Genomic DNA, 24,631 nt, shown 5'->3' with positions numbered 1-24,631 from the left:
ACTGATGAATTATACTTGTACACTGATGAATCATTATACTTGTACACTGATGAATCCACTATACTAACCACACTGATGAATCACTATACTTGTAAACTGTTGGATCATTATACTTATATTACTTTACAGGAATCATTGTCACATTTACTGATGAATCGCTATACGCTTATACTATTATTTGGTCATATACTTGTAAACTGGTGAATCAAATCATACTTGTACACTGATGAATCATTATACTTGTACACTGAGGAATCATTATACTTGTACACTGAGGGAATCATTATACTTGTACACTGATGAATCACTTTACCACATTAAACACTGATGAATCATTATACTTGTACACTGATGAATCATTATACTTGTACACTGATGAATCATTGTACTTGTACTTACTGAGGAATCATTATACTTGTACACTGAGGAATCACTATACTCATGTACACTGATGAATCATTGTGGCAGTACACTGGTCACCACCTGTAACGCACTTAAAATACTTCTTACTTGTACACTGATGAATCATTTACTTGTACACTGATGAATCATTATACTTGTACACTGATGAATCACTATACTTGTACACTGATGAATCATTATACTTGTACACTGATGAATCATATAGCTTACACTGAGAATCATTATAGCTTGAAGCTGATGAATCATTGTACACATGCCACACTGATGAATCATTTTCACGCATGAGTATGATAATTGTACTTTTACACTGATGAATCATTATACTTGTAAACTGGTGAATAAATTTATACTTGTAAGCACGGTGAATCATTATACTTGTACACTGATGGAATCACTTATACTTGTAAACTGATGAATCACTATACTTGTAAACTGATGAATCATTATACTTGTACACTGATGAATCATTATACTTGTACACTGAGGAATCATTATACTTGTAACACTGATGAATCATTATACTTGTACTTGAACTGATGAATCAATTATACTTGTACACTGATGAATCATTATATACTTGTAATTAACTGATGAATCATTATACTTGTACACTGATGAATCACTACACTTGTACACTGATGAATCATTATACTTTGTACACTGATGAATCATTATACTTGTACACTGAGGAATCATTATACTTGTACACTGATGAATCATTATACTTGTAAACTGATGAATCATTATACTTGTACACTGATGAATCATTCTTACTTGTACACTTGAGGAATCAATATACTTGTACACTGATGAATCATTATACTTGTACACTGATGAATCATTATACTTGTACACTGATGAATCATTATACTTGTACACTGATGAATCATTATACTTGTACACTGGTGAATCATTATACTTACGGATTTATACTTGTGTAGGGAATCATTACTTAACTTATGTAATTTGAATCATTATACTTGGCATGGAATCATTATACTTGTAAACTGGTGAATCTGCACTTACTGGTAAGATGGCCGCTTTGCACTGATGAATGGTGATGAATCTGACTATACTTGTACACTGATGAATCATTATACTTGTAAACTGATGAATCATTATACTTGTAGTATGTTGGCACTAACACTGATGAATCACACTTATACTTGTACACTGATGAATCATTATACTTGTACACTGATGAATCATTATACTTGTACACTGATGAATCATTATACTTGTACACTGATGAATCATTATACTTGTACACTGATGAATCATTATGGCTTGTACTTGCACTGATGAATCATTATACTTGTACACTGATACACTGATGAATCATTATACTTGTACACTGATGAATCACTATACTTGTACACTGATGAATCATTATACTATACTTGATACACTTGATGTACACTGAAATCATTATACTTGTAAACTGATGAATCATTATACTTGTACACTGATGAATCATTATACTTGCATACTGATGAATCACTGCTATACTTGTACACTGATGAATCATTATACTTGTACTACTGGATGAATCATTACTGGTACACTGATGAATCATTATACTTGTAAACATGTACAAGCTGATGAATCATTATACTTGTACACTGATGAATCATTATACTTGTACACTGATGAATCATTATACTTGTAAACTGGTGAATCATTATACTTGTACACTGAGAATCATTATACTTGTACACTGAGAATCTGTACTGAAATCATTATACTTGTACACTGGTGAATCATTATACTTGTACACTGATGAATCACTATACTTGTATGAATCACTGATGAATTATCATTGTACTTGTACACTGATGAATCATTGTACTTGTACACTGATGAATCATTATACTTGTACACTGATGAATCATTATACTTGTACACTGATGAATCATTACACTGTACACTGATGGTGAATCTTTACACTCGATGCACTGATGAATCACTATACTTGTACACTGAGGAATAATTATACTTGCACTGAGGAATCTTGTACTCAATACACTGATGAATCATTATACTTTGGCTGCTGATGAATAACAATACTTGTACACTGATGAATCAACATGCTTAGTACACTGGTGAATGATTACACTTGTACTGATGAATCATTATACTTGTACACTGAGGAATCATTATACTTGTACACTGATGAATCATTATACTAACTAATCACTGTAGTGAATCATGAATACTTGTAATCAATATATTGCACACTGATGAATCATTACACTAACACAGATGAATCATTGCTCTTGTACACTGATGAATCATTATACTTGTTACACTGATGAATCATATATTGTCACTTGAATCATTACACTGATGAATCATTATACTTGTAAACTGATGAAATCATACTATACTTGCCACACTGTTGAATGACTATACTTACACTGATGTGGATCATTATACTTGTACACTGATGAATCATTATACTTGGTCATTATACTGCGGATGGTAAGTACACTGATGAATCATTATACTTGTAAACTGATGAATCATTATACTTGTAATACTGATGAATCATTATACTTCTTGCATATTCACTGATGAATCATTGCGCAGTACACTGATAGATGCTAATTGAATCACTTGTACACTGATGAATCACTATACTTGTACACTGATGAATCATTATACTTGTACACTGATGAATCATTGTACTTGTACACTGATGAATCATTATATACTTGTACACTGATGATGTACATGGCACGCGTACACTGATGAATCACATTTACCTTCTTGTACACTGATGAATCATTGTACTTGTACACTGATGAATCACTATACTTGTACACTGATGAATCACCTGTACCTGTAACAATTGATGAATCATTACACCTTGTACACCCTGATGAATCACTTTACTTGTACAACTGATGAATCATTATACTTGTATACTGGATGAATCATATACTTGTACACTGATGAATCATTGTACTTGTGTATGAAATCATTACACTTGCACTGATGAATTATCATATGCTTGTGTATCTGATGAATCATTCATACTTGTACACTGATGAATCATAATACTTGTACACTGATGAATCATTATACTTGTACACTGATGAATCATCATACTTGTACACTGAGGAATCATGATACTTGTACACTGAGGAATCATGCATACTTGTACACTGATGAATCATTATACTTGTACACTGATGAATCATTATACTTGTGAATGTAAATATCAGATGAATCATTGAATCATGAATTCAATATATACTTGTACACTGATGAATCACTATACTCTTGTACACTGTATGAATCATGATATGTACACTGATGAATCATTATACTTGTACACTGATGAATCACTATACTCATAAACTGGTGAATCATTATACTGGTACACTGATGAATCATTATACTTACACTGAGGAATCATTATACTTGTACACTGATGAATCATTATACTTGTACACTGATGAATCACTATACTTGTACACTGATGAATCATTATACTTGTAAACTGGTGAATCATTATACTTGTACACTGAGGAATCATTATACTTGTACACTGATGAATCATTATACTTGTACACTGATGAATCACTATACTTGTACACTGATGAATCATTATACTTGTAAACTGATGAATCATTATACTTGTACACTGATGAATCATTGTACTTGTACACTGATGAATCACTATACTTGTACAACTGAATGAATCATTGTACTTGTGCACTGATGAATCACTATACTTTGGTACACTGATGAATCATTATACTTGTACACTGATGAATCATTATACTTGTACACTGATGAATCACTATACTTGTAAACTGATGAATTATTATACTTGTAACTGAGGAATCATTATACTTGTACACTGAGGAATCATTGTACTTGTACACTGATGAATCACTATACTTGTACACTGATGAATCACTGTACTTGTACACTGATGAATCACTGTACTTGTACACTGATGAATCACTATACTTGTACACTGATGAATCACTACTCTTGTACACTGATGAATCACTACACTTGTACACTGATGAATCATTACACTTGTACACTGAGGAATCATTACACTTGTACACTGATGAATCATTACACTTGTACACTGATGAATCATTATACTTGTACACTGAGGAATCATTATACTTGTACACTGATGAATCATTATACTTGTACACTGATGAATCATTATACTTGTACACTGATGAATCATTATACTTGTACACTGAGGAATCATTATACTTGTACACTGATGAATCATTATACTTGTACACTGCTGAATCATTATACTTGTAAACTGATGAATCATTATACTTGTAAACTGGTGAATCATTATACTTGTACACTGATGAATCATTATACTTGTACACTGGTGAATCATTATACTTGTAAATTGGTGAATCATTATACTTGTACACTGATGAATCATTATACTTGTACACTGATGAATCATTATACTTGTACACTGATGAATCATTATACTTGTACACTGAGGAATCATTATACTTGTACACTGATGAATCATTATACTTGTACACTGATGAATCATTGTACTTGTACACTGATGAATCACTATACTTGTACACTGATGAATCACTACTCTTGTACACTGATGAATCACTACACTTGTACACTGATGAATCATTACACTTGTACACTGAGGAATCATTACACTTGTACACTGAGGAATCATTACACTTGTACACTGATGAATCATTACACTTGTACACTGATGAATCATTATACTTGTACACTGAGGAATCATTATACTTGTAAACTGATGAATCATTGTACTTGTACACTGATGAATCATTATACTTGTACACTGATGAATCATTATACTTGTACACTGAGGAATCATTATACTTGTACACTGCTGAATCATTATACTTGTAAACTGGTGAATCATTATACTTGTACACTGGTGAATCATTATACTTGTAAACTGGTGAATCATTATACCTGTACACTGGTGAATCATTATACTTGTAAACTGGTGAATCATTATACTTGTACACTGATGAATCATTATACTTGTACACTGAGGAATCATTATACTTGTACACTGTTGAATCATTATACTTATACACTGATGAATCATTATACTTGTAAACTGGTGAATCATTATACTTGTACACTGATGAATCATTGTACTTGTACACTAAGGAATCATTATACTTGTACACTGTTGAATCATTATACTTGTACACTGATGAATCATTATACTTGTAAACTGATGTATCATTATACTTGTACACTGATGAATCATTATACTTGTAAACTGATGAATCATTATACTTGTACACTGATGAATCATTGTACTTGTACACTGATGAATCACTATACTTGTACACTGATGAATCATTTGTACTTGTACACTGATGAATCATTATACTTGTACACTGAGGAATCATTATACTTGTACACTGATGAATCACTATACTTGTACACTGATGAATCATTATACTTGTACACTGATGAATTATTATACTTGTAAAGTGATGAATCATTATACTTGTACACTAAGGAATTATCAAACTTGTACATTGATGAATCATTATACTTGTGCACTGATGAATCATTATACTCGTACACTGATGAATCACTATACTCGTAAACTGGTGAATCATTATACTGGTACACTGATGAATCATTATACTTGTACACTGAGGAATCATTATACTTGTAAACTGATGAATCATTATACTTGTACACTGATGAATCACTATACTTGTACACTGATGAATCATTATACTTGTAAACTGGTGAATCATTATACTTGTACACTGAGGAATCATTATACTTGAACAATGTAGAATCATTGTACTTGTACACTGATGAATCATTATACTTGTACACTGATGAATCACTATACTTGTAAACTGATGAATTATTATACTTGTACACTGATGAATCATTGTACTTGTACACTGATGAATCACTATACTTGTACACTAATGAATCATTGTACTTGTACACTGATGAATCACTATACTCGTACACTGATGAATCACTATACTTGTACACTGATGAATCATTATACTTGTACACTGATGAATCACTATACTTAAAAACTGATGAATTATTATACTTGTACACTGATGAATCATTGTACTTGTACACTGAGGAATCATTGTACTTGTACACTGATGAATCACTATACTTGTACACTGATGAATCACTATACTCGTACACTGATGAATCACTATACTCGTACACTGATGAATCACTATACTTGTACACTGATGAATCATAATACTTGTACACTGATGAGTGATTATACTCGTACACTGATGAATCATTATACTTGTACACTGATGAATCATTATACTTGTACACTGATGAATCATTATACTTGTACACTGATGAATCACTATACTTGTACACTGATGAATCACTATACTTGTACACTAATGAATCATGATACTTGTACACTGAGGAATCATCATACTTGTACACTGAGGAATCATGATACTTGTACACTGAGGAATCATCATACTTGTACACTGAGGAATCATTATACTTGTGAATGTACCGTATGAATCATTGAATTCATGAATTCAATATATACTTGTACACTGATGAATCACTATACTTGTACACTGATGAATCATGATACTTGTACACTGAGAATCATCATACTTGTACACTGATGAGTCATTATACTTGTACACTGAGGAATCATTATACTTGTGAATGTACCGTATGAGCCGTCTGTGAATTTCGTCTGATGCAATACCTTTGAAAATTTGCATGCTACAGCACTATGGCTTCCTCTACCCATCAACTAATAAAATGAAACTTTAAAAATTAGTTTTTGTCAACACCAGGTTAGGAGTCTTTGAAGATTTTAACATTTTCCGTTTATCCTCTTTGGAGTTTATGTCTTTTATCAAAAACCGGGACATTCGAGACAATTCATTGTCAACCAGGACAAATTAGTAAACCAAACGGAACACCAGAACAGACCCCTCAAACCGGGACGTATGGTAAGCCTATCTATACTATTTGATCAACATGAGGCCCGGCATGGCTAAGCGTGTTAAGGCGTGCGACTCGTAATCTGAGGGTCACGGGTTCGCATCCCCGTCGCGCCAAACATGCTCGCCGTTTTAGCCGTGGGGGCGTTATAATGTGACGGTCAATCCCACTATTCGTTGGTAAAAGAGTAGCCCAAGAGTTGGCGGTGGGTGGTGATGACTAGCTGCCTTCCCTCTAGTCTTACACTGCTAAATTAGGGACGGCTAGCACAGATAGCCCTTGAGTAGCTTTGTGCGAAATTCAAAACAAACAGATCAACATGCTACGTTTAACAGCATGGTACACGTAACATTGAAACTAATCCTATACATGAGAAATCAACATGTTAATTAGTCAATACAAAGATGAAACAGCAATGTGGACGAGAACCGAAAATTTTCATCCATTAGGCTTAACAAAAATTACACTAAATTGCTCACTTGTTTCTTACTAATGTTTTTCCTTACATTCAACTCAGGGACAAGAGATAAACCTGAAATATTGTTTCTGGTTTAAGATTTTTAATTCACAAACTAAAAGAATTACTTAGCTGGTAATATTATCATCCTGAAATGCAACATGAATTCCAATGGTATCACGCAACACACACAGAAAAGTCTTCTCCATGTGACAGGCAAAAATATTGCTATTTTATACAACTTTAATTTGAAATTTGTAAGATACTCATTAAAACGATATAAAAGAAATAATGCTGTGTGGTTTAATTTTTATTAAACCTACTACTTTTATTGCTTCAATGACATAAATAGTTTAATATTAATATTACATGAACAAAATAAAATTTGAAAACAACACACTCTTCTGGAAAACTCACCTGTACTTCAGCGACATCTGGATGCCCATGGAGGAACTCTTCAATCTCCCGAGGATATATGTTCTCTCCTCCTCTAATGATCATATCTTTAATTCTACCAACAATACTGATGTAGCCATCTTCATCCATCACAGCAGTATCTCTGTGTTATATTGTAAACATTCGATTACTAATATATAGAATGTTGACGGTTAGTTATCTTTCATAAAAAACTAAATAACACCTTCGTCCATCACAGCAATATCTGTGTTATATTGTAAACATCGGATTATTAGTATTGTTGTAAACAATATTTTCAATATTTTAATTCAGAAGTTTGATTGCCAGAGGGAGAGAGTTATTACTTCATGACCTGATAATTTACAGTACTACAAAAACAACAGTTCCGAGCCAGTATTAAGAATATTGTGTGGTCAGTAACAACAACAGTTCCTAGCCGGTAATAACAGTATTGTCTGGCCAATAACAAAAACAGTTCCTAATCAGTATTTACAGTATTGTCTGGTCAGTAATAAGAACAGTTCCTAGCCAGTACTAACAGGATAGTCTGGTCAGTAACAACAATAGTTCCTAGCCAGAACTAACAGGATAGTCTGGTCAGTAACAACAATAGTTCCTAGCCAGAACTAACAGAATAGTCTGGTCAGTAACAACAACAGTTTCTAACCAGTACTAGCAGTACAGTAATAATAGTTACAGACAGAACAGGTTACAAGAAGAAAGTTGAAGGATCAGAGTGGAATGAAGTGGACAAATCCAAGTTGTTTATGTCTTACCCAGTGTGATACCAACGTGCATCATCCAAGACTTGACCAGTTTGTTCCTTGTCACCCCAGTATCCCAAGAACGTTATATGGCCACGTGTACACAGTTCTCCTTCTTTGTTGACCGGAACTATTCGTCCATCATTGTCCACTATTTTAACCTGAGGACGAATGTACAGATTGTAAAATACAACAGGTACATATCATGAACATGTGAACTACAGTTTGTATGTATTGATATTTGATTGAACAGATGACACTAAACATGTTTAGTTTATGGTACACCTTGATGAGATCAAAGTATACAATCCACTGACAAGGATCTCAGCATGTTTAGTTCATGACACACCTATGACGTGATTATAGAACATAATAAATTTACTAAAACCTTAGCGTGTTTAGTAATATTTTACAGTTACCTCAACATGATCAAGTGGTGTTCCAACTGTGTGGTATTTCTTGTCCAGTCTCTCATCTGGACGTGTTGAACAGATCCCTGGACTATTTTCTGTTGTTCCATATGCATTCTGTGGACAATAAAAGATTATGGTAACTCCTCTGACAAAGTTTTTCTAGAAATCATTCAAATTCAAAGGATTTGTTTGTTTGTTTGTTTTGGAATTTCGCACAAAGCTACTCGAGGGTTATCTGTGCTAGCCGTCCCTAATTTAGCAGTGTAAGACTAGAGGGAAGGCAGCTAGTCATCAGCACCCACCGCCAACTCTTGGGCTACTCTTTTACCAAAGAATAGTGGGATTGACCGTCACATTATAACGCCCTCACGACTGAAAGGGCGAGCATGTTTGGCGCGACCGGGATGCGAACCCACGACCCTCAGATTACGAGTCGCACGCCTTAACACGCTTGGCCATGCCGGGCCTCAAATTCAAAGGAAAAAGGCTTGAATACCACATTATTTTCGTAGTATTGATATCGTACGTCTACCAGTTACAAGTTGATACTAAATGTCGCCCTAATTTTCCAATTACTCAAAAACCAGGTGCTACAACTGCTTGGAGTTCATATTTTGTACAAAGATTCTGAGAAGGTTTTTAGAATACAATGGGTTTAATCAGTTTACCTCTCCGAGTGACAGATACAATACATTAATATATTTTACAGAATGAATTATTTCTTTATATTATATGGAAGTGATGAAACTCCAGAGAGATGATCAGTATTTGAATTTGTCTCATATCTCTACAAAGAATGTTTGTTGAATAAGGTTAAATTTATTCTTTATGACTGATGTTTAGAATTGAAATTTAACTATTAACTTCAAGGTAAGAAATTAAGAAATACCTAAAAGTGTAAAATAATAAAAATTATATAAGAAATTAACAAACAATTTTATCAAATAAAATATTGTAAATTGTTAATAAAAACAGAATAACGATGCTTTTATTTTAAAACATTTAAACATGTTATTCAATTTGGTGAAGGTTAATATTTTCTATTGTTTATTTATCTTGTGAATATGAAATAAAATAATAACAACTGTTCGCTATTATTCATGTCTTCATATTTTTAATCGATGTATTGTTTTATATTGTTTTATGATTACAATAACCTTGTTTTACACTTCTACTACTATTTTTTATTGTTTTATGATCACCATAACCTTGTTTTACACTTCTAGTATTATTTTTATTGTTTTATGATTACCATAACCTTGTTTTACACTTCTAGTATTATTTTTATTGTTTTATGATTACCATAACCTTGTTTTACACTTCTAGTATTATTTTTTATTGTTTTATGATCACCATAACCTTGTTTTACACTTCTAGTATTATTTTATATTGTTTATGATTACCATAACCTTGTTTTACACTTCTAGTGTTATTTTTTATTGTTTTATGATTACCATAACTTTGTTTTACACTTCTAGTATTATTTTTTATTGTTTTATGATACCATAACCTTGTTTTACACTTCTAGTATTATTTTTTATTGTTTTATGATTACCATAACTTTGTTTTACACTTCTAGTATTATTTTTATTGTTTTATGATTACCATAACCTTGTTTTACACTTCTAGTATTATTTTATATTGTTTATGATTACCATAACCTTGTTTTACACTTCTAATATTATTTTATATTGTTTATGATTACCATAACCTTGTTTTACACTTCTAGTATTATTTTTTTATTGTTTTATGATTACCATAACCTTGTTTTACACTTCTAGTATTATTTTTTATTGTTTTATGATTACCATAACCTTGTTTTACACTTCTAGTATTATTTTTTATTGTTTTATGATTACCATAACCTTGTTTTACACTTCTAGTATTATTTTATATTGTTTATGATTACCATAACCTTGTTTTACACTTCTAATATTATTTTATATTGTTTCATATCCCTTATTTCCTTGTTATAACATTATTTCTTAATATTTTCTCTACCATAACCTTCGTTTATATATCGACTATTATGTTATACAATTACATTTACGTCTTTCTTCCAATTATTATAGTGTTTGTACGTTATCATGTCTTGAGTTTTATCTTTAATTTTTACCTCAAGAGACAGATATCCTAAAATGGAGATGATCTAATTACACAGCGAAAAGAAAGAGCTTTAGTTTATGTTATTGGATTTTGTTTTGTGTTACAGTTTTAAATTTTAATGTTGTTTAACATTTACCTTTACTTATGTGAAAATGAAAATGTTTAAAAATAGAATATTGTAAAAAAATATATAATAAATGACCTATCAGAGTTCAATAATACGTACTTTATAATGATAACTAAATTGCTGTTTTCACATAACTGTGAAAGAGATTAAAAACTTACAATGAGGTTTGTTACACCCAACTTCTGTTCTATATCCTTCCACAGCTGTACCGGACATGGGGACGCTCCGATAAGCACTGAAAGTAACACAGTTCTTACAATTAAGTAATAATCTGTATGCAATTACAAAACAATGTTATTAATGAGTTTAAGTGTTAAATGTTTCATCCAGGATGGTGAGAGTTTGAACATTACTCTAAACAATGAAAGCTTGTCTTGAAAAATGTTTCTTTAAAAGACTAAATGTGTCAAAGCTAAGACGTTTTGATTACACAAATGTACTAGAATTGTGTGATTTTATCATGAAGAGATTTATTTTAAGATTATAAATGAATTTCTATTAATAGTAAAATTACTAAAAATACCTAATAACATATCTCATTTTGAGCTACAAAACAGAGGGAAAGATTCCAATCAAGAACATCCTACCACCAACTATCTATACCAAGTGGGATGCCAATCAATAACATCCTACCACTAACTATCTATACCAAGTGGGATGCCAATCAATAACATCCTACCACCAACTATCCATACCAAGTGGAATGCCAATCAATAACATCCTACCACTAACTATCTATACCAAGTGGGATGCCAATCAATAACATCCTACCACTAACTATCTATACCAAGTGGGATGCCAATCAATAACATCCTACCACCAACTATCTATACCAAGTGGGATGCCAATCAATAACATCCTACCACTAACTATCTATACCAAGTGGATGCCAATCAATAACATCCTACCACCAACTATCTATACCAAGTGGAATGCCAATCAATAACATCCTACCACTAACTATCTATACCAAGTGGGATGCCAATCAATAACATCCTACCACCAACTATCTATACCAAGTGGGATGCCAGTCAATAACATCCTACCACCAACTATCTATACCAAGTGGGATGCCAATCAATAACATCCTACCACTAACTATCTATACCAAGTGGGATGCCAATCAAGAACATCCTACCACTAACTATCTATACCAAGTGGGATGCCAATCAATAACATCCTACCACTAACTATCTATACCAAGTGGGATGCCAATCAATAACATCCTACCAATAACTATCTATACCAAGTGGGATGCCAATCAATAACATCCTACCACCAACTATCTATACCAAGTGGGATGCCAATCAATAACATCCTACCACCAACTATCTATACCAAGTGGGATGCCAATCAATAACATCCTACCACTAACTATCTATACCAAGTGGGATGCCAATCAATAACATCCTACCACTAACTATCTATACCAAGTGGGATGCCAATCAATAACATCCTACCACTAATTATCTATACCAAGTGTGATGCCAATCAATAACATCCTACCACTAACTATCTATACCATGGGATGCCAATCAATAACATCCTACCACCAACTATCTATACCAAGTGGGATGCCGATCAATAACATCCTACCACTAACTATCTATACCAAGTGGGATGCCAATCAATAACATCCTACCACCAACTATCTATACCAAGTGGGATGCTAATCAATAACATCCTACCACTAACTATCTATACCAAGTGGGATGCCAATCAATAACATCCTACCACCAACTATCTATACCAAGTGGGATGCTAATCAATAACATCCTACCACTAACTATCTATACCAAGTGGGATGCCAATCAATAACATCCTACCACTAACTATCTATACCAAGTGATAAACTGATGCTTAGTGAAAAATCCACAACTTAAAATGATGAGTAATCAATAAACACAAGTTTATCAGTTCCAAAATCAAAAGCTACACCCCAGTGCCATCTAGCATCCATTACAACTAAAATTATTAACCATTCACTTACCCCCTTGAAGAGTTGTGAGATCAAACTTTTGAACATCCGGGTGATTGACAATGTCAACAAACATGGTGGGCGTTCCCATAACAAGAGTGCATCTAAAATATGATAACAACTTCTGAAAATAGTGCTTCAATAAAAAATGATACAAAACAGAAATTACTGATATAAATTGAGTGTTATCATGTTGATGTCCAGCCAGAAGACAGAAATTACTGATATAAATAGGGTGTTGTCATGTTGATGTCCAGCCAGAAGACAGAAATTATTGATATAAATAGGGTGTTGTCATGTTGATGTCTAGCCAGCAGACAGAAATTACTGATATAAATATGGTGTTGTCATGTTGACGTCAAGCCAGAAGGCAGAAATGATTGATAAAAAAATGGTGTTGTCACACTGATGTCTAGCCAAAAGACATAAATAATTGTAAAAGTTTTGCTTGTCAAAATGAGAGTTGAAAGTCTGTAATAAAAAGAGAAAATGTTGTGATAAATATGGAGAATAAAGATTGTCTGGATGAAGAACAACAGTTGCTATAATGTGATAAAGATGGAGAATAAAGATTGTCTGGATAAAGAACAACAATTGATATAACGTCAAAAAGATGAAGAATGAAGATTTTCTGGAAAAGAACAACAGTTTATATAATGTCAGAAAGATGGAGAAAAAAGATTTTCTGGATAAAGAACAACAGTTGCTATAATGTGATAAATATGGAGAATAAAGATTGTCTGGATAAAGAACAACAGCTCGTTTGGGTTGAGAAAATATTTTACATAGAAGAGCAAAGTTCGCTTTTTAAATCGTATTTATTACGTTTTAATATCAATGTTAAAGTTATTATAACATCACTAATCACACGTGTGGATGTTATTTCATCATTAACAAATAACAGTCTCTGAATATGAACAACAAAAGATAGTTTATCTCTGAACTTTACCTTTCTGTTTCAATAGCTTTCAATGTCGCCACAGGGTTAAAAAAAGACGAAGGAAACACAGATACTTTCTGGTGAATAATAGTTGCGATAACACTGCCAACATAACCAAAGGAATGGAATAGTGGTATGGGAACACAATCCACTGGTTTCTGAAACAAAATCAAAACCACATATAACTGTAACTGCTAAAGGACTTCCTATAACAAAGTCAGATAGTTCAGTCTATGCATCTAAGGTGTTCTTATATAAGACCATCTACAACTTTAAACTAAAGTGTGTTGAAACAGAGATTTCATTCATAAACATATTGTGGTAATACCCTTATTACCACAATATGTTTATGAATGAATGTAAACCATGATTGTCTGGCTTTTCACTAACTAAAGGTTACACAGTAAATTATAAAAACACTATATCTTACCCTTGACTTACAAAATTTTATCATTAGATAAATGTGCAAGCTAATAACAGAATAATGATTTGAAAACTTGATGATACCAGTTGCACAACACTCGTTTACAACAATACTTACCACTCCTGGTATAACAGGATGATTGTGAAGGTGTAGTTTACAACAATACTTACCACTGATGGCATAACAGGATGGTTCTGAAGGCGTAGTTTATAAAAACACTTACCACTCCTGGTATAACAGGATGGTTGTGAAGATGTTGTTTACAACAATACTCACCACTACTGGTATAACAGGATGATTGGGAAGGTGTAGTTTACAACAATACTTACCAATCCTGGTATAAAAGATGGTTGTGAAAGTGTAGTTTATAACAATACTCACCACTACTGGTATAAAAGGATGGTTGTGAAGGTGTAGTTTACAACAATACTTACCAATCCTGGTATAACAGGATGGTTGTGAAGGTGTAGTTTACAACAATACTTACCACTCCTGGTATAACAGGATGGTTGTAAAGGTGTAGTTTACAACAATACTCACCACTACTGGTATTACAAGATGGTTGTGAAGATGTACTTAAAAACAATACTTACCACTCCTGGGATTATAAGTATACTGGTATACCAATACTTACCACTCCTGTATAACAAAACTTACCACTTCTGGTATAACAATACTTACCACTCCTGGTATTATAAGTATGTTGGTAAAGACTACGGCATTGTTGATGACATTAAAATGAGAAAGTGTTGCTGGTTTGGGTTTTCCCGTTGTTCCCTGAAAAGAACACATGTTCGTCAATTTGAAGGCATAGACAACAGACAAAACTGTTTTTTTATTATTTTAAAGTCTTTCTTGCAATAGCCAATATGATAAGTTTAATATATATTTTTTGCCATTCTAAAGGTGTATAATATGAAAAATTGTCTTTGAATTAGGTTCAACATGACATATTTAAATACAGATGTCACTATCTTTTGATAAAGATGTCTTATCTTTTATGGCCATCAATAACTCCTACCGATGTAAACTGAATGTTAACTGGATCGTCAAACTGAATCTTGGAGTCCAGCTCCTTCACTTGTCGCAATTTCTCGTTTCCTGCGGCACTTAGAATATCGTCAAACTTGTAAACTCCGCTAAATTGATAATAAATTTAATACTTAGTAATAGAATACTATTTTGTCAAGTGTAATATTAAGATAAATACAAATACGGTAAGAAAGACATATGGTTTTGTTATCTATTTTATGTACCGTTATTTATATCTTCATTCTAACATTTCATTTTTTTTCTCTTAAAGTAAATATTTTCACATCCTGACAGAAGTATAGAATATCCTAAAATCAGTTATGATGTGGTCAACTTATTTGGTTACTTACGGAAAGTCCTTCTTTGTCAACATGACAACTGTGTGTAAATCTGGACATCTGAAGCAGAATAAACAGTGAATATAGACATCAGTATATTATATGATGGTTATTATGTCAGTAACTATAAAATATATTACTACAAAATAAATAAGACAATGTTTGTATGACAGAGATGTGTTCAAACAATATAAATTGTTTATAACAATATTTTAACAAGTGATGTGGACTACCAGTTACCTGTTACATTTAATATGACCTGGTTTAACATTATAATTTATATTATATTATTAGTTACCTGTTACATTTAATGTGGCATGATTTAACATTATAATCTATATTTTACTGTTACTTACCTGTTATATTTAATGTGGCCTGGTTTCAACATTATAATCTATAATGTCTTTACCTTACCTGCTACTTTTAATCTGGCCTGGTTTGGATGATATAATCTCTGGTACAACAGAACACAACTGTTGGAAGTAATCTTGTTTTCTGAAAGATTCTCCTGCAATAAGTGCTTTACAAGAGGTCTAGAAAGGTAGAACAGTTTGTTCATCTCTTCAAGTGATTCGATTTTATACATAAAACGTACTTTAATTTAGTAAAATGTTGTAAACAATGTAGAAAGTTAATATATAGTATTTTATTGGTAAACAAAGTGTATATATATATAAACACACAAATATATCCTAAGTTCTTTTCTTTAAGTCAATCATATCAATCAGTACTTTACAAGAGGTCTAGAAAGGTAGAACAGTTTGTTCATCTTTTTAACTGTATTTTAGGTGTTGATTTTATATATGAAAGGTCCTTCATCTTAGTAAATTATCATAAAGAATATCGAATGTTTCTATTTACTATTTCAGTTGTAAAGAAAGTATATATATACATAAAACAGTGAAAATATTATCTTGCTCACAGAATGGGACATGTATATATGTACTGTACTGTTCTAAAGTGTTAGGACAAGAGAATGTTTTGTCATTCTCTCCAGTTAATGGAGTTAATTGTTCTATACTATTACAGAATGTAAATTTAAAAACTATTGTAATGATTCACTGATTTATGTTGACAACTGAATGAGTCAAGGTGAGAACATTTATCATTATTTATAATTACCATATACTTGTATCAAGGGTATGTCATAAGGGTTCTGCTTGAATGAACATACTGATTAAATTTAGGGTCTGAAATAATTGTCATGGTACCCAATGTGGTGTCTTAACAATATAGAAAGAAGCTAGCATATGGTACCAGTATATGCTAGAAGAAACCAATTTAATGGCACTCCACTAAAAAACCTTGACAAAAACAGCGTTTAAACCATATATGAAATTTTGTTGTCATGCCACAGCCCAACAAAGCGTGGATAATTGTCAGTAGATCACCTACCATGAAGCATGGGGGAGGCAGTGTAATGGTTTCAGTGTGTTTTTTCTGTTGAGGTAACAGAAGATATTTGAAAATAGATGAAATAATGGACCATCAGATACTGACCCATCATGGTATACACAGTGGTTTGCGTATTATTGGTAAAGAATTATACTACCTAGAAGATAATGTCGTATATCCAACCTGTGTAGAAATCTCTTAGCTAAGAAAGAAGCTGCTGGAGTCATTCAAGTCAAACAATTGCCCCCACAGAGTCCCAGTCACAACCCATATTAGGAACTTGATAAATCAAAAACTTAAAAAATCAAAAGTTACTTCCAAAGAAACTTTATGGGAATGTATTAGAGACATTTGTAGTAAAATATCAAAGGACACTTTAATTAGATGTTACAACAATGTCTGTCTGCAGTTATTAAAGTAAAAGGTGGACATACAAACTATTAACTGTTTGTTGAACTCAAACATTTCCACTGTTGTACTAAATATGAAGATAAATAAAACATTGATGTTTCACCTGTGATTTATCTTCTTTTGTTCTATGAAAGTAGCCTGAAATCTAATTTTTGACTTTATCCTAACATTTTGTACACTACTGTATATAAAACAATTGAAACACTGGCTTACTGACAGAACATCAATTTATAATCAGAAATTATAGAAACGTCTGTAGACATTTTCAAATATGTTATATACGGTATATGTAATGTTTGAGCGGAACGTTACACTTCCTTGACTCAAGGGAAGTAAGACGTTTGTGAATAAAATTATTATACTGTTTATGTTATATTTATTAGAATAAGAACAAAATCAGACATTCAAAATATATATACAAGTTCACAAAATATTAATCAAATTTATTTGAAGAAAATGTCCAATTTCAACGGCCTGGCATGGCCAAACGTGTTAAGGCGTGCGACTCGTAATCTGAGGGTCGTGGGTTCGCATCCCGGTCGCGCCAAACATGCTCGCCCTTTCAGTCGTGAGGGCGTTATAATGTGACGGTCAATCCCACTATTCTTTGGTAAAAGAGTAGCCCAAGAGTTGGCGGTGGGTGGTGATGACTAGTCTGCCTTCCCTCTAGTCTTACACTGCTAAATTAGAGACAGTTAGCACAGTTAGCTTTGTGCGAAATTGAAAAACAAACAAACCAATTTGAACTGTTTCGTTTTTTTTTTAATGGACTTTCTCATGCGGTTAAAATAGAACATTAATTCTACGGCCTTTTCATGAAGTTCATTTTCCACTTCATTTTTACATACAATTTGATAGAATTAATACAACTTAACACTGGCGATGAAGTATGAATTTCTATTTCCTCACTATCTTTTCCATTTTGTTCATTTTTGAATCTCTCATACTGTTACCATCTTGAGATTCTACTACAGATTTTAAATCAGTTTCTGTTAAAACATTCCTTTCAACGTTCACAAAACTTTCCACATTCACAGAATCATCTACATCAATCAGAGTTTGGATTTCACTAAAAGCGTCATAACAAACAACTTCTCCACAATCTCCGCCATTATCAAGAATAAATCCACAATTTTGAAAGCACTTTATTACGTATTCATCTTTTACGCATTTGATTGAATGACTTCAAAATGCAATTACATCTAACACGTCAGTTTTCATGATTACTTGAGATGCTCTCTTACAGTTGTCCATGTTTGCAATATGCTGAAGCATCAGTTTTCTGTATTTTAATTATATACACTGTATAATTCCATTACCTAGTGGCTTCAGAACTAATGTTATACATGGAGGTAAAAAGACTAAACGAACATTTGAATGTTGAACTTTTGGGTGACAAGTTGTATTATCTAGGAAAAGTAGAATATTCCTATTTTCTTGTTCCATTCTAATGTTTAATTTGTTCAAAATTACTCTGATATAACACTTGTCATCCACACTTTATTATTCACTTTCCATTCCACACAAAGTTGACTCTTCCTTACATTTTTGAAACAGCACAGATTTTCACTTTTATCTATTACCCAAGGTAAATTTCCCTAAATTTTAAAATTAGGGAAGAGAGAAATTATTTAAAGAGTAGAACTTTAAGACATTAATGTATTTCTACGAATCATGAATCTAATTTAGCTGTAAAAATAATTACGGTAGAAAAAAGAATATATTTAACCAATACTTACTTAACAAAATGTGCGAGAATATAATTTAAACAAATTATTAATTAAACAATAATTTATTAATATTTGAAGAAATTATTAATTAAATAAGAAATTAATATTTAACCAAAAACATTTTTCCGCCTTGACTCATGTTCTACTTGTTGATAGATGAAAGATAGTTTTCTGTTACGCAGGTTCCACACACACAATTCTGGAATTTGTTTAGGAATAAGATTAATATATTAACCACCAGGGGCGCTCGAAGACTAAACAGTCCTCCTTCAACTGCGCACTTCATAGAAGTTAAGAATTTTAACCACTTGCCTATTGATAATTTTCCACCTTATATATAGAAGGCCTTTTATAGGAGAAATATGAAAGATAATTTTGATATTTCTGTCCCTATGTTAGGTTTCCGCCCTATGCAGTTTTCGGCTTAGAGAGGTTTTACTATATAAAGATCAGTTATCACCTAACTTTATGGTATGTCATCTTCTTTGGCCATTTTATCACATATCACCGTTTTTTTATTCAACATTGTTACTAACTACAGCTGTAATAATATTCTAGTTTTATACCAAAGAAACGAACTGTAATACCTTACCAAGTTAAAGCAGTATTCTAGTTCAGAAGGCATGAAGGCAGGGTTGATATTGACCTGGAACAGAAAACATAACACACAAAAGTTATGTTACAAAAATTAATCAGTAGTGAGATAACGAATGTTGATGTTAATATTAAAGCACACAACATACAAAAGTAAGTTTATGTTAACAAATCCATGAGTATATGTTAACATATATTAGTACACGTTACAAAATAATCTCTTATTTACTCTATATTTCAGATGTAAATTTAAATTCATATATCTCCTGTTTATGAAGATAGAAATATTTTAAGATATTACTTTATTTAAAGATAATATCAGATATCCTTACTAGTACCAGTCCAGCTTTAGCTGCAGCCAGCTGAGTTAGAACCCACTCATAACAGTTGGTGCTCCAAATTGCCAGACGTTCTCCAGGTCTCAGTCCAAGCTCTAAGAAACTTGCTGCTAGCTGATCTGTCTGTGGTGCAAACAATGGAACATTACCAAATTACGAGAATAGTTGTCTTAGGAATTTACAGATGTAGAAAATGTTATTTAAATAAATGTTACCTTCAAGAAACTTCTGAATTTATATAGACTTATACAGATTATCCAAACATATGAAGCTATCTGCTTTATCAAAATATACGACAGGAAAGATTACCAAAATATACAAGATATCCAAAAGTATGTGGATTATCCAAACATTTCAGATTTGGTTCTGCAATAAGATATGGAGAATGTCATTTACATTACAGTATATCTAACTATAGATGAATCATTATATTTAAAAGTATAGTCCCTATATCAGGTTTTGTACAGTACGGAAATACATGACCAACACATTTACATTTATTACAAGTCATGTAATGAGATGTTAGACTTATAATATTCTGTAAATACATTAACAACACCTTTAGAATGACAGAGGTTGATATTTGGCTTATAATATTCTATATATACATTAGCAACAAATTTAGAATGACAGAATTGGATGTTAGGCTTATAATACAATGTAAGTACATTAACAACACATTTAAAATGACATAGAGTTGGATGTTAGGATTACAATATTATGTAAATACATTAACAACCAATTTAGTATGATAGAGTTGGATGTTAGGCTTATAATATTCTGTAAATACGTTAACAACACATTTAGTATGATAGAATTGGATGTTAGGCTTATAATATTCTATAAATACGTTAACAACACATTTAGTATGATAGAATTGGATGTTAGGCTTATAATATTCTATAAATACGTCACCAAATAACTTACTTCTTGATTAATCTCCAGAAAAGTGCGACGGATATCCTGATGACAGAAAACAAAAGCTAATTGGTTACCAATTTTGTCAGATACTTTGTTTAAAGCTTGACCAATAGTGGATCCGATAAGAACGCTGTCTCCGTGACCAAAGTTATAGCTAATTTTAAACTTTTCTGGATTGGTCGCTAAAAGCCTGTAAACAACAGAGATAATTATGATCTTAATATTAACATTACGTTAAAAGATAACATTTTTTAAGAATTATTCACATGGTATGCTGTAAACAAACTAAAGCTCGGTAGCGTTGCAATGGTGACAAGTATATTGTTTGACACGATCAGAGTATAGTCTGTCTTGTAAACACTTCTGAACTAAAACCTATCATGACCTGGACATGCGAACAAGTGTTTTTAATATCTACCAATGGTGAAATAAAATGACCACCGAATTTACCTTTACGGTGTCATATGTCTATAGTACGTCCGTAGCAAAACTATACTTGTGGTAGTATATTCACGCGCTAAGTCCGTACACTTCACAGATATGTTGGTGGTAGTATATTCACGCGCTAAGTCCGTACACTTCACAGATATGTTGGTGGTAGTATATTTCACAGAAAGGTTTCTGGTAATATATTTATTAAGTAAATTCTTAACGGTTGGAATTTTTAACCTCAATGTCGACTTCTATGTAAACTGGTTAAAAACCTCTATATAACCTTCAAACCCCCCGCCACCACAAGAACTTTGAACCCAACAAAAGGATTAAGGTCACCTTCACAACAAATTCGCAACTTAAAGCATCTTTAAGTAGATCATATATTGGACAGTGCACACACTGACCACTAGGTGAAATTCAGAGTGTTGGATTTTAATAAGCATTATCTATATAGTAATGATGTACATTTACAGTATAAATGGTACCAAAATTATAAAATCATAATATTACACATGAATACTACTATCCATATGAACACAGCCTTTGTTATAATTCTTATTAATCGGAAAACTACAGAATTTGACTGGAAACATTTATCAATTTCTAACATTACAAACTATTCAACTTCAGTGAATTATTTCAAACGTTAGAATTTCTACGAGGATATTAAATATAATCATCGGTAGAAAACAGTTAATTAACTAAACTATCTTAAACTATCTAATTAACCTAATTATATTAGACTATCTATTCAACCTATCTATTTAACTAGCCTAATTATATTAGACTATCTATTCAACCTATCTATCTAATTAACCTAATTATATAAGACTATCTATTCAACCTATCCATCTAATTAGCCTAATTATATTAGACTATCTATTCAACCTATCCATCTAATTAACCTAATTATATTAGACTATCTATTCAACCTATCTATCTACTTACCTAATTATATCAGACTATCTATTCAACCTATCTATCTAATTAACCTATTATATAAGACTATCTATTCAACCTATCCATCTAATTAGCCTAATATATTAGACTATCTATTCAACCTATCCATCTAATTAACCTAATTATATCAGACTATCTATTCAACCTATCTATCTAATTAACCTAATTATATAAGACTATCTATTCAACCTATCCATCTAATTAACCTAATTATATCAGACTATCTATTCAACCTATCTATCCTATCTAATTCCCTAATTATATAAGACTATCTATTCAACCTATCCATCTAATTAGCCTAATTATATTAGACTATCTATTCAACCTATCCATCTAATTAACCTAATTATATTAGACTATCTATTCAACCTATCTATCTAATTAACCTAATTATATTAAACTATCTATTCAACCTATCTATCTCATTAGCCTAATTATATTAAGCTATATAGTCAACCATCATTTGCAATAACTATTAGTAATAACCGTTATTATAAATTGTATTGTTTTTTGTTTGTATATTAAAATATATTTGTGTTAAAAAAGAAAATTGTTGCGTGTGTCAATCTTGCTGACAAATATCGTAAATTTCGTACATATTAGTGTTAATTAAATTCTAAATTCAAATTCATGTTCCTGGTTATTTGAAACAGTAATACGTAGAGTACGTAATATAATAAATTGAAGACTCGTCCGGGATAAATTATATAAACAGAACATACAGTCAAAATATTAATATTTACCTAAACATAATGCACACTAAAAGTGTTAATTTCTATAAAAAAAACAAACAAACACTTCACAATGTCAATATTTATATAAACATAATATCAGTAACCTTAATACGTATATAAATAATTCATGTTTACACAACACAAGACCAGCGTACGTACCTGTACAGTGGAGTCCTTATAGCTCCAGAGAACGAAGAAATGATAGTTTTAGTCATATATCGCAACGTAAACATTTTGAACCGTAAAATAATGGCAAACAACATGGAAGTTTCGTCACTTTATAGTTCCGTATGTGACGTATCTGATGACGTAAGCTGCCGTAATCCCATTGGGCGTTGTTGTCTTCGTAAAACTAGCCTCTTTCTGTATATTTGTTTCTGTTCAACTACGCGATGAATATTGTAATGTAAGACACATGCCTACCTGGTTTCTTGTTTCGTAAACTAAATACAAGAGTAATCTTCACTTGAAAATAAACTGTTTGTTTTCCAAATGAACGTGTACGTTACGGTGGTTGTAGTTCACATACATTATAACAACTTCAATTCGATTATTTTAATAATCTGGTCACGTAGCTGGAACTTCGTGATCATTCATAATTACATATATTGTTGCTAGATGGTGTTAAAGTAAGTTCTGATGTCCAGGTGAGAGTACCTAAATAAATCTCTGTTTATATGTTCTTTATTTACAATGCATAATCTTTTTCT

General features: G+C 31.9%; 1 protein-coding gene across 1 annotated transcript in view; it reads right to left on the bottom strand.

The window, feature by feature from the left end:
- LOC143245985 (medium-chain acyl-CoA ligase ACSF2, mitochondrial-like) overlaps positions 1–24,237 on the bottom strand; it is a 30,345-nt gene extending 6,108 nt beyond the window's left edge. Inside the window, exons 1-14 of the mRNA XM_076492235.1 lie at positions 24,081–24,237; positions 21,799–21,982; positions 20,866–20,994; positions 20,532–20,585; positions 16,818–16,936; positions 16,416–16,463; positions 16,055–16,172; positions 15,715–15,810; positions 14,619–14,767; positions 13,682–13,773; positions 11,850–11,926; positions 9,465–9,572; positions 9,058–9,206; positions 8,282–8,423 (exon numbers count right to left, since the gene is read on the bottom strand). Of these exons, the coding sequence (XP_076348350.1) occupies positions 8,282–8,423; positions 9,058–9,206; positions 9,465–9,572; positions 11,850–11,926; positions 13,682–13,773; positions 14,619–14,767; positions 15,715–15,810; positions 16,055–16,172; positions 16,416–16,463; positions 16,818–16,936; positions 20,532–20,585; positions 20,866–20,994; positions 21,799–21,982; positions 24,081–24,184 (1,569 nt within the window). The 5' untranslated portion in view covers positions 24,185–24,237. The remainder of the gene's footprint in view (positions 1–8,281; positions 8,424–9,057; positions 9,207–9,464; positions 9,573–11,849; positions 11,927–13,681; positions 13,774–14,618; positions 14,768–15,714; positions 15,811–16,054; positions 16,173–16,415; positions 16,464–16,817; positions 16,937–20,531; positions 20,586–20,865; positions 20,995–21,798; positions 21,983–24,080) is intronic.
- Between the last annotated feature and the right edge of the window lie 394 nt (positions 24,238–24,631).

This window comes from Tachypleus tridentatus, chromosome 3, assembly GCF_004210375.1.
Source record: "Tachypleus tridentatus isolate NWPU-2018 chromosome 3, ASM421037v1, whole genome shotgun sequence".
NCBI lineage: Eukaryota > Metazoa > Arthropoda > Merostomata > Xiphosura > Limulidae > Tachypleus > Tachypleus tridentatus.
The sequence above is the reverse complement of the archived record's forward strand: the minus strand, read 5'-3'. Positions and strand labels throughout refer to the sequence as shown.